The sequence below is a fragment of the Heptranchias perlo genome, chromosome 27, assembly GCF_035084215.1.
Source record: "Heptranchias perlo isolate sHepPer1 chromosome 27, sHepPer1.hap1, whole genome shotgun sequence".
Lineage (NCBI taxonomy): Eukaryota > Metazoa > Chordata > Chondrichthyes > Hexanchiformes > Hexanchidae > Heptranchias > Heptranchias perlo.
Window position 1 is genome coordinate 27048797 of NC_090351.1, and position 12712 is coordinate 27061508.

Below are 12712 nucleotides of genomic sequence, written 5' to 3' on the forward strand. Positions count from 1 at the left end.
CCCAATCGTGCTGCTCTTTTTGATCACTATCTCTCTGCATCAACAGTCACAGTTTAAATGATCAGTGCCACAAATGAAAAATTGCTGTAACAAGTGTTTGTTTTTCAGGGCACAGAATACATTTCCAAGCCCTCTATCTTTAACCATCACTAAAAGGCTGAGGATCTAGAGCAATCATGTTGAAACAAATTCAAGTCAAATTATTGTAGCTTCTAATTTCTCAGACAGCATCCATGATTTCCCAACCCCAAAGCTATTGTTTTATCGAGTGCTGCTGAAATTGTATATTGTACACTTGGTACCTTTCCAAACCAGTCCGGTTGAGATCAGGAACACTCTGTGTCAAGTAATTAGGAAGGGAGTGAGCTGCCTGGGAACATCTATAATATTTGTAACCAATTAGATACAGTTTTCAATCTTCATTGTATTACATCCCCATTTGTTGATTCCGAGTATGCTGTACTTCATTGTTCTTTCATGGGTTAACAATCAGGGTTTCACGTTGTGCCCTTTGAAAGGATAAGTCTTAAAGAATGCAAAAAGTATACAGGGGAATAAGAGAAGAAAATCTGATGACTTATGAGTAACTATCATTTATAAAGGATTTTCTTGCAAGTAGAATAAACTGGATAGTTGATTGTTCTCCCTTGAGTATTTTGTCTATATACACATAGGGATAATCAAATATTAAAATAAATGTGTATTTTTTTTTTATAAGAGTCATGTTTCTTCCTTAGGGACCCATTGAATACAAAGGACAGCTTAATACTTCCCATGATGTACTGTCACATGATCTAACCCTTTCTGTACTGCTCCATCTCTTCCCCCCCAAGAATCTGGAAGTAGTGGAGATGTAACAGCTGAAAACAATTAGTGGTTTTGGAACAAAAACATTTGTTAAAGCAGGAGCTCATATTCAAGTTTATTTCTTGAAAAACAATCAGTAAAAGATTGACTTAAATAAATCAAAACTGAGGGATCGATTTTAACCCAGAGCCATTTTCGGGGGCTGAGGGAGTTTCAGGCCTGGAGTATTTTAACTCCTGGGCCTTATTTAAATATCACCGGCCCACTTTAGAACAGCTGCCAGCAGGCAAAGTTCGGGTGGTCCTTGACCGCCTACTGGCTTTTAGGTAAATGGTGGGGAGAGGATTTCGGGAGGGTCTCATGAGAGGGGAGGAGGGTAGTGTTTGGGGCATGGGAGGCCGTGACTTTATGGGGCCTAGATTTTTTTTCCGCCAGTGTATGACTCCAAACTATCACCAGCTCCCAACAAACTCGCTCTTAGTGCATCAAGTTCCATAAAAGTCAGAGTCTTGTGTAGTTTAAAAAGTATTTATTTGCACAGCAAAAGAGGACCTTTAGCTTTATTTTGTTTTTTCTTGAAGGGAAAATAGTCTAAGTTCAAACTACACTAAAGAACCTTTAGAAGATAAATATTTATGTTTAAGTAAGCTAGATTGTCAGACTTATGTGGGAAAGTGAATTAAACAGAGCGATGAAGTGAGACATTGGAGAAAAATATGTTTAACCAATTAGTAAAAATATTTGAATAAGTAATGTGTGTGCGACTGGTATGGCCTTCTCTGCTTGAAGCATGTGTAAGAAACCAATTACATGTAACAGAATTGTTTAGTTGTGACTTAAACCATGATTATTCAATTGTCTGCAAAACTTTGTAATTTAATCCACATCCACAGTACTCTGTCTACCAGGTTCCCGTCCCAGCATGTGCTTCCATCTCAATCTTACAGATGCTGATGACTTTCTATTAGCAGGATACAGCTGATATCCTATTTATATGTGTTCCTTCAGGATAAACAAAATAAATTGTATAACTTGAAACCTGCAAAATGTAATGTTTTCTTGAACAAATGTTGAATAAATGTTGTGCTCTTTTTAGATTGGATTGGAGTGAGCCTCCAGCTGAAATCCAAAGAGACAGGAAAGATGTTTGCAAGCACTGAATTTAAGTTCTTCAACTGCAGCGTTCATCAGCTGTAAGATCGTTTTCTATCAAGTTTTTTAAAAAATTATTTGTAAATATATAAACATGTTATGTTTTAAACTGGTTCATGTAGGCTCAGTCTATGCAGATTATGCAGATCATGCAAAATAATTAATCAAAAAAGTCTAATTTACCTGCCCAACGCACAAGGTGATCTTCCAGTGATTTGTAAAGAGTCTAAATCAATAGTTCTGTTCTCAACATTATCTTCTGTTTGGGATATTGATAAAATAGCAAGAAACAATAATGATTCCATTTGTAAACAACAATTTGCAACAGGATTTTTGTACAAAATGTGCAAATACCTTTTCAGCCAGAAATGCCCCATCCAAACCTGCTGTTTATTGATTACAAAGAAAGTGAGCCTGTTGCAAATTTATAGCAAGGCCTGTGCATTCAATAAATCAGTAACAATCTCTGACATGGCATATATTGCGAATTGACTCCCTTTCTAAAAGCAAAAATTCTTATAAAACACATTATACTACAAATAGTAAACATACTTTTTACTTTGCTGCTAAAGTTAGCCCTTATTGAATGCATCCAGTGTGCCCATTGCATTATATTAAAAGCTTTACTTCTAGTCTGCTGCACTTGCTGTCCCAACTAGAAACAGCAATTTAAGGAACAAAATAAAAATGTTAAATGTTGCTCTATTTGCCCCTCTTTCCCCCACCCCATCATGTAATGCCATTACTAATATGATCACTACCAAGGATAAGATGATAGCAGGAACGACACTGGTTTATTGCCAAAGTGCAGTCAGACCATGCTTGCCAGATAATTGCAGAAGCACTGTATAGCCATTCCGTGGCCTTATTGGTGAGATTGTCCAGTTAGTGCCAATGAATGTTGCATTAGGAGCAGTTTTGTACTGTGGATCCATGCCCACCCAGGAGCTGGGTTGAAACTGCCTCAACTCATTCTCATAGGACCTTTATAGCCAACAGATGGAGGAGACTTTCATCCCGTCAGTCAAAGCTGGAGTTGAACCCAGATCCCAGAGGTGAAAAACTAGTGTCTAACTGTCTACACCAGCAAATTCCCCTTCAGACATCATTCTATCCACTAGATTGTCGCACTGGCTTATAATTGCTTTCTCCACCTTCCGCAAAACATCTGTTATTGTTCATTCTAACAGCTACTTGTATGACTAGATACTGGGTGCTTGCACTGCTTTATTCAAAACTTTCACTGTTACAGCATTGCCAACTCTTTTCTCCCATCTATATGTAAAAAATATATTGATATGTGCATCCAAATTCTCAATGACCACATTTGTAAGGTGATTAACTAATAAGTTAATATTTAAACTCTATATTTCATGCAAGTTTAGTCTGTTGTTTAAGTAGTTTCATTCACGGCAAACAGAGAATTAACAACAGCTCCCTCTATAGGTGATGGTTTCAGACAAGGACTTAGATCTTCATATCAGCATATCTATTGACACATTGATATCAGTGCATTATTTTGTGGAATTAGAAAATTATCTCCCATACACCCCTGAATGTTTTTTTAAAAAAAAACAATTTCTGGCAGACTACTCAGATACTTCCATGAAGTATATAGAGGAAATGTCCATAATGTCATCCCTTGCATATTGTCTTTTATCCTTGTCGTATAAAATGTCCCTTTATCATTTTGAATTTGTTGGGGCTGCTAATTTGATCTCTCAAACAGTGCAAAAATTGCAGTGGGGAAAAAAAAAGCCAGGCAGAGTGGTAAAAGGTCACATACCAGTCCACAAGTTACACCCCAGATTTACAGTTCCCTGGTTTTGATAGTAAATGTTTCCTACTTTATTTAATAATTTTGAGTAAACCACCAGCTGAAACCCAGGGTTTTGTGTGATTTGTAATGTTGAGTATCCCAAACTTGGGTGGGTTCTGCCAGCATGCCGGAGCTTTAGGAGACTGTACTTCAAAAATCTCACATTCCAAAGTTGAAATCTGGCTAAATATCAAAAAATGTTATATTGCAATTCTTAGTTATCTTATTCTAAGGCTCATCATCAGTGAAGTCCTGCATCAATCTCCAAGTCATTCTTGGAGGAATTCTTGCTTCCAAGTGGCTGATGATTTTGATTGGAGTGATTGCTGTCTGGAAGGTTCGTGAAAAACTGATTGCATTTTGCACCTCTGCATTGAGTGGTTTTATTTTTGATTTCTCGCACCACATTGTTGCTGACAGTGCGTATCCAAGTGTGTGCAAGGAATATTGGAAGTTGTAATTTAATATGGCTTTTTCAATTAAACAGACATTGTGCAGTACCCCATTGGACAGATGTTCCATGCTGTATAGTTCGTATTTTATTTAATTGCATGCTGCAGTGCAGAATATGCTTCCAAATGTCTTTTTCCAAACTGGCCAAAAATGAAATGAGTGTTCAGGTGAGTGCTCTGCTAGAAACTGGTGGCATTTACCTGCATTGAGATTCAAGCTGTGCAGAGATGTAAAGCTGACATAGTAATCGTCCTAATGCCATGCCAGCTTGATATACGCTGATATTTGTAACTAGGATTACATCTCCGTTCTTTCGTGGTTTTCAAAGAAATAGTCAAAAATAAAGAACAACAAAGTCCATAATATGAATATATGTATCTGGAAGCATCTAGGGAAATATTTTCCAGCATTATGTACATCAGTCATATGTATAATGTCTGTACCTTAGGGTAAGATTTTTCTCAGTGTGCTTTGTGTAATGAAATTGTAAACCAGTGGGTTTACAAGGGTTTACAATTTTGTTCATAGTTTAAAAGGAAATCTCACCCCCATTTGTTAGCCTAATTCTGGCACACGCATATCACCCTAAGGGATTTTTTCTTTACAATCTTTTGTCTTTTTGTTTCAGGTGTCTGTCCTGTGTGACTAGTGCATTCCGCTGTCATTGGTGTAAATATCGAAACCTTTGCACTCATGATCCAAGCATTTGCTCTTTCCAGGAGGGACGGGTCAACACCTCAGAGGTAATGAGCTCTCATCTCGTACTGTTAGAAACACAATTACTGTCTACTGATGCATCAATCTTTTTGGAGACGGTTGAATATAGCTACCTGTTTGGAAATATTTTTAAAGAATGTATAATGAAAATTGTACCAGTATCAGTGTGACGACTGCACAGTAGTTAAAGTCAGAGGGTTGGGAGCTTCTGTCATAGTATTTTATGCTGGGAACCTCAAAACATGTAGACTACACATTAAACTAAATGTATTTCTGTGTTGTGTGAAATCAGTGAATGCATACAAATGTTTTCAAGTCTGTTGGTGACAGTCGGCAAAGTGATAGTCTCAGAATCAATAGGACTTTGTCTACTACCGGGCCACTCCGGGAGATGGAAACTCCCAATTTTAAAGATAGCAGATCTGTCAATGATCCATTATGCTGCATCTTGGCAAGGTTTGATGTGAGCCGTTGATCCTCTACATTGGAAGAATGTCTTGGCCAAGGCATGGACTAGAGGTTAAATACAGCCCCCGCAGGAAAAGTCGGAGTGTGAGTCAACTGTCATGAACTTAATGGTAGTATAATACAGAGCAACAATGGTAGAGGCCTTGGATGAGGTCACCAGCCTGCCCCCTCAGTTGGCTATTGGCAAATGTTGTGGGAACATCTAAAGAGGGGAGAGGATTTAAAAAATAATTGAAGAAAACAGTCTGGTGACAGCATGAACACTTGGTTATGCTATCAGTCATTGTAATTTTTTCTCTGTTGCTAGTCCTGTACACTATCGTTTCCATGATGATCTGAGGCATTGGGAATTGTTCTGCTAAGGAGAATCTTCTGTGTTTGCAGATTGGCTCATTAAGCCCTTGATCATCTCAGGCTTTTTAGAAAGTGGGAAAAGCAATAATGAGCGTGTGGGAGTTGTAAATATGGGCAAAGAAGTATTACACACAAAGTAAGAGTGTTGGCATGCATGCCAATGTTAACAATATCTAACCATCATAGGTTTAGTTGGCTTTGTCAGAGGTATGTGAATTATGTTAATTTATGGAAATTTAGGCTAAAATTGGATTCTGTTTTGTCGAGAATAATGTGATTGGCACCAGCCTTTCTTCACTGTTCATGAGTATTTGCTTTTCAGAAAATTCCATGAGGAATACTGAATCATCATCTCCAACAAATATTTATTTGTTAAAACTTGGGAGAGTTGCCTTTGTCAATATAAATTTGTTCGTTATTTCTTTCTTTCAAGAGAAAAATCTTCTGTATTGTAAGCATTTAAAACCTGTTGGAAGGATTGTTTAGAAACCTGGAACTTGCAGATTGGCCCAGGGGCCGTTGGTGGCCTGCCTCCCCTTCATCTTTGACCCTCAGCAGATTCTCTACTCCCTGGACCTGTGGACCTCCTTTCATAGCCTTCCCCAGCTGTAGGATGTTAACTGAATAGACAGCATTGTTTCCTCCTTTTTTCAGTTTACAGCAAAAGCAGGCAAGGAAATGCTATTCGGCAGTAGTGTTATTAGGCATATATATTATTTATATAAAAATTATTGTAAAATTATGAAGATAATTCCCCTGGCAGTGTCATGCAACCGCTGCAAAATCCTGTGCAAACAAGGACCATTATGGTTTAAAAAAACATACGCACAAAATTTATAGATCATTATAGTGGAAGATATGGAAATTCAAACTGTCATGTTTTGTGATTTTGATGTGGAAATAGACATGGACAGTCCTACATAAAGTACTAGATTATTAGAAAATATAAACAGAGTTGGGTTCAGCCTCAATGCATCTAGCATTTAGCAACTCGGCTGCTGCAATCATTAAGAGACACAAATAGCAACATCTATGGTAGGGAGAGACGAGAAGACATTTTAACAAATGACCACACAAGCCTCTAATCTGATGGCACTCATGAACATAGTGTTTGTCTTTAGGTTAATTTGCTACAGTGCCTATCCCAGTACTCTGTTTCATGGTGGGATAAATTCCACAACATGTGCAGCTCAAATCATTTGCTGCTGCTTGTATCAGCCCTTTCGAAAGTTAGTATTTTATCAAAAGCTGCTGATTTAATGAATTGCAGCACTTGGTAACTGTGTGCTGAAAGTCTTCTCGGCATTCAGAGGATTAATCGTATTTTACTGTGAAACTGTTAATCTTGCTGTAATTAGCAGGTGCTGGTTGCAGAAATGCACCTTTGGCACTCAGACGATATCAACAAACAGATGTTCCTCTTGGTTATTTTAAAAGATATGTGATTCAATTTTGTTATTGGTGCACCACAGCCATGATGTACAAATATAACTTTGTTTGAATTGCTTACCTTTGTCCTCCCACTATAAACTGGATTCCCACGCTGCATTGTTATGACGAGAGCAGAGGTGGAAGATGTTCATTGCCCTTGCTCGCCAGACAGTAGTGGCCTCCGCCCAATACAGTCAATAATGCCACTTCAGAAGCAAGCTAGATACAGATATAGTGCTATACCACAATTGTCATTTTCAAAATGATTTTGAAGGAACTGGGGTTACAGACAGCCTTTGTGAAACTGCATCTTTTTAAAATAAATGTTACATTTGTATAAGGGAGGAGTGGCCACATTTACTCCCACCATCCTGTCCTGTCATTACTCCTCTGCACTCCAGCTGAAGATATGATAGCTTGACTGCGCTTGAAAATCTAAGGCACTGATACCCGTTTTTATTGCTGAATATATTTTTTTTTTTAAAAGTGTAGCAGCATATTGTCTGTAGTATTGACATTCGCCCCAATACCAGCAACAGGAAAGAAAAGTGGAAGAGACCATTTGGCACTTGGGCATGTTTTTGGTGGAATTTTTATCGAAATGTAATGTGTAATATTTAACAGATGTGTACAGAACTGCTTCCCTGTCCTTTTTTAATACATTTTTGCTAGATTGTACAAGATGACCCAATTGGGCTTTACTCTTAGAATAATTATACAATTTATCTCATGTGTATACTGACAATTGCTGCTATCTGTAGATTTATCTACCCTCACTCTTGCATGAAATCTGCTCTCATTTCAATTTCACTGTTGCTGAATTTGAGTGAGTGGTTCCACCATCCTCTTATCTTAAGTTCTGACAGATGGAGTGATGTAGTGGGCTGGACATTTCAATCACAAATTATAGAGCATGTTAATCACTGAGGGGGATAGAGACTGCATGGGAGTTGCTTGTTACCACTGATAACCTCATGTTCACACTTTGAAAGGATTGTTCAGTTGACTTGTGTTATGAGGGTTTAGAGGTGTAGTATCTCATTTTTTAAGAGAATCAATCTGATCTGAAACACAAAATATATTCACGTCTTCACCTATTTTGATATTTTTCATTGAGAAGGCCTCTTAACTTTTCAATGTGTTAAATTCTTTGTACAAACAGAAAATATGAATGTATACTTTTTTTAGCTTTTTCAGAGACTATAGTCAAATAGTACTTTAGTGGAATTATGTCCATTTTGATAATTCTGTTCAGAAGTTTCCATCACCTAGAATGTAGATTAATGCGCTATTTTTGCATTCTTTGAAAGAAAATGGGCACTTTTTGAATACTGAAAAATATCAGTGCTTGGAAAGAGTTTACACAGGGTGCTGGTACTATTATTCAGCAACACTTTGCCATGTTAGCTCTTTCTAGCAATGTTGTTTTGCAATAATTTCTTGCAATTTGCCTTACTAAAGAGATGAACAATACGTCTCCATATATCTAAGACTTCAGATTTGTGCACTAGGAAAGAAAGAACTTGCATTTGTATAGCACGTTGTTGCGTCCTCAGGCCATCCCAAGATGCTTATTACCAATGGATTAGTGTTAATGTGCAATCACTGTTATATAGGCAATCATGGCAGCTAATGTGTTCACAGCAAAAAGAATGAATGCCCAGATAATCTGCTTTCTGGTTGATGAAGGAAGGTTGGCCAGGACGTCGGAAGAACTCACTTCTTTTCTTTCAATAGTGCTATTACATTTTTTAATATGCATCTGAGCTAACAGATGAAGCTTTTTTGTCTCATGACACATCCAATAATACATTACTCCTTTAGTACTGTGCTGAAGTGTCAGCCCAGATGTTGTGTTCGTGTCCATGGTGGGCTTGTACCCATAACCTCTTGATTCAGATTCAAGACTGCTACAAACTGAGCCACGCTGACATAAAATGATTGACATTTGCCATAGAATCTAATCACCATGATTCCCATGAGTACCTTGTCATAAGCACCTAAATACTTACCAGGCTGACTTTATGATTTTTCTTTCATTCCTTTCCCATTTAGGATTGTCCACAGCTGGTGCCCTCAGATGAGATTCTTATCCCAGTTGGAGAGGTGAAACCAATCACACTAAAAGCACGGAACCTGCCACAGCCACAGTCTGGGCAACGGGGGTATGAGTGTATCCTTAACGTACAAGGAGTGACCCAGCGAGTGCCAGCTCTCCGATTCAACAGCTCAAGTGTTCAGTGCCAAAACAGTTCAGTAAGTAGATAGTTTGTCTCTGTCTTCTTGATGTATTCAATTCGTAATCATGTAGAAATTGGGTATAGGTCAGATTTTAATCTAGACACTTTCACCACACCATGTTAAACATTGATCATTCTGAAGGATGGTTATGTTGCATCACAATCTGTAGGAGATTAACTGAAATGGAATCTTTTGAAATCTGGAATGACTTTGTAAATTGGATTCACCATAAGACACCTCAAAGTTTGAATAAGTGACTAAATGCTAATAGTGTAGATTGAAAAGTGTAATCAAGTACAGGAACCATTTATGAAACATAATCCATTAGAGAAGCACAAGCTGTTCTAGATTTTAGTAAAAACTGGTAAGATGAAACTACCTACATTATCATTTTATTGGGTAGATGATACTATCTGTAACTACTTCCACCACCCGGATGAAGTATTGTTTAATCTTAGATTACAGGACAAGGATATCCCTCCATTAATTTTTCAGAAAACTTTTGACTTTTAATTTTTATTTTAAAAAGTATAATTTAATTTCAATTTATGCATTGTGACCAGAGACCAAATAGACTGCTGACCGATTAGTTGGTTTTACAATTACAGTTGAATGCTATAAAAGAATAAGTAGTTTGTTAACAATATCTTGTTTAAATTAGGATTTCTGTGATCTCCAAAAACTGGAAACGGCCAATTGGCAAACAGTTGCATTGCCAGCTTTCATTCAGCAACTGCATCCTCACGTACTTTTAACAACAAAAACTTAAGACTCATCACACAGTCTCCTACTCTAATGCAGTATTTTGCAGGATCTCAAAACTGTGGAACTCTTTACCTCCCCAAGTCTTTACGTTTTTTGCACAAACTAGTCTTTTATTACCCAAGTTCGGAGTCACTTAGTTGCTGCTTCTCGATTTATCCCATTTTCAGTTTGACTATAAAGTCAAAGAGATAATTGAGGAATGTTTTTTAGCTGGATCAGGAATATCTGTACAAAGGGAAATGGTTTGGTCAATTGTAATTTGTTGCCTTCATCAGATTTGCTGGCGGCCAGCAGAGTCCTATGATTGACTATGGCTGGCAATCAATCAAAACAGAAATACATGATTGGCAGTCTATTCAACCATCATTTAATTTTTCAGTCACTGTAAAATTGTTTTAAATAGCAGAGAGACAGTTAAGCTTTTCATTTCTTTGTGAGATTAGACACTACGGGCTCAATTTTCCCAGGAAATTGCGGGGGCAGGGGCGGGGCCTCCGAAAATCGGGGAAATCCCGATTGGGTTCAGAACCTGACTCCAACCCGCAGACTTCCGGGATCCCCACTGTCGTGTGCGGAAGTCCCACCGGCAATTAAAGACGGCGGGATGGTACTTGATGCAGTTGTTATAGTTTAAGTAGTTAATTTTCTCCACATTGAGGCAGGGGTGCGATTTTGAAGCATCCTCAGCGTGTTTCCCGTGCTGTGGGAAACACTCCATGTTGCAACAGACGTGTTTCAGCCGGCAGCCAGTTGCACGGTCAAATGCTTCTTTGACCGATGGGAAGAAAAGGTCACTTATTGCAGCAGGGCACTCAGTTCGTTCAGACAAAGTTTTGGCTGCGAGAACTATGTGGTTTCACTGAAAATTCTCACTTTCCACTCAAAATTCTTCTGTTCAAACATATTTAACTACTTTGCGGACCCCCCTCAAATTCACACTGTCAGGATGGGGGGGGTGCCATGGCTCAACCATCTTCAGCTGCTTCATCAATGACCCTCCCTCCATCATAAAGTCAAAAGTGGGGATGTTCGCTGATGATTGCACAGTGTTCAGTTCCATTTGCAACCCCTCAGATAATGAAGCAGTCCGTGCCTGCATGCAGCAAGATCTGGACAACACCCAGGCTTGGGCTGATAAGTGCTTGGCACTTGTCTGGTGCGAATGTTACTTACCAATGATAATCTCCAACAAGAGAGAGTCTAACCACCTCCCCTTGACATTCAACGGCATTACCATCGCCGAATCCCCCACCATCAACATCCTGGGGGTCACCATTGATCAGAAACTTAACTGGATCAGCCACATAAATACTGTGGCTACAAAAGCAGGTCAGAGGCTGGGTATTCTATGGCGAGTGACTCACCTCCTGACTCCCCAAAGCCTTTCCACCATCTACAAGGCACAAGTCAGGAGTGTGATGGAATACTCTCCACTTGCCTGGATGAGTGCAGCTCCAACAACATTCAAGAAGCTCGACACCATCCAGGACAAAGCAGCCCGCTTGATTGGCACCCTATCCACCACCCTAAACATGCACTCCCTTTACCACTGGCGCACAGTGACTGCAGTGTGTACCAAAGCTTCTTCGACAGCACCTCCCAAACCCGCAACCTCTACCACCTAGGAGGACAAGGGCAGCAGGCACATGGGAACAACACCACCTGCATGTTCCCCTCCAAGTTGCACACCATCCCGACTTGGAAATATATCGCCGCTCCTTCATTGTTGCTGGGTTAAAATCCTGGAACTCCCTACCTAACGGCACTATGGGAGAACCTTCACCACACGGACTGCAGTGGTTCAAGAAGGCGGCTCACCACCACCTTCTCAAGGGCAATTAGGGATGGGCAATAAATGCTGGCCTTGCCAGTGACGCCCACATCCCATGAACGAATAAAAAAAATTCACCACTACATCTGAGAACGAGCAACGTCACCAGCCTCGCCAGGCACAACATCCACCTCCGCTATTTGGAGCTCTACAACACAGTGCTGCGCCACAGCCACCTGCACAAGAGCACAGAGGGCAACAACAGAGAGAGCGACGTTGCAGGAGGCACTACCTTCGCCATAGGGTCTACAGCCCGAGGCTCAGCTTCCTGGACCTTTGAGGAGCAGTGCATACGGAGGCTCAGAGTCAGTTGCCAGGTAGTCGCAGACATCTGCAGCCTCCTTCACGCTGAGCTGCTCCTGGCTGAGCTGAGCAGCATCCCCTTACCTGTCGCTTTCAAAGTCACCACTGCCCTCAACTTCTTCGCCTCTGGATCATTCCAGGGTGCCACCAGGGACATTGCCGGAGTCTCTCGGCTGTCTGCACGCAAGTGCATAAGGCAGGTCACCGGCTGTTTGTTCTGCAGGGCCTCGCGCTACGTCAACTTCCCCTTGGACGACCTCAGCCAGACGGAGAGTGCCGTGGAATTCTGCTCTGTGGCTCTCTTCCCACGGGTGCAGGGTGCAATCGACTGCACCCATATCGCAATGCGAGCACCTCCACACGAGCCAGGA

General features: G+C 40.0%; 1 protein-coding gene across 2 annotated transcripts in view; it reads left to right on the forward strand.

The window, feature by feature from the left end:
- LOC137344479 (plexin-A2-like) overlaps window positions 1-12712 on the forward strand; it is a 394264-nt gene that overhangs the window by 241064 nt on the left and 140488 nt on the right. For both annotated transcript variants that reach the window (XM_068007472.1, XM_068007473.1), the window contains exons 9-11: window positions 1904-2000; window positions 4860-4974; window positions 9257-9457. In XM_068007472.1, coding sequence (XP_067863573.1) covers window positions 1904-2000; window positions 4860-4974; window positions 9257-9457 — 413 coding nt within the window. The remainder of the gene's footprint in view (window positions 1-1903; window positions 2001-4859; window positions 4975-9256; window positions 9458-12712) is intronic.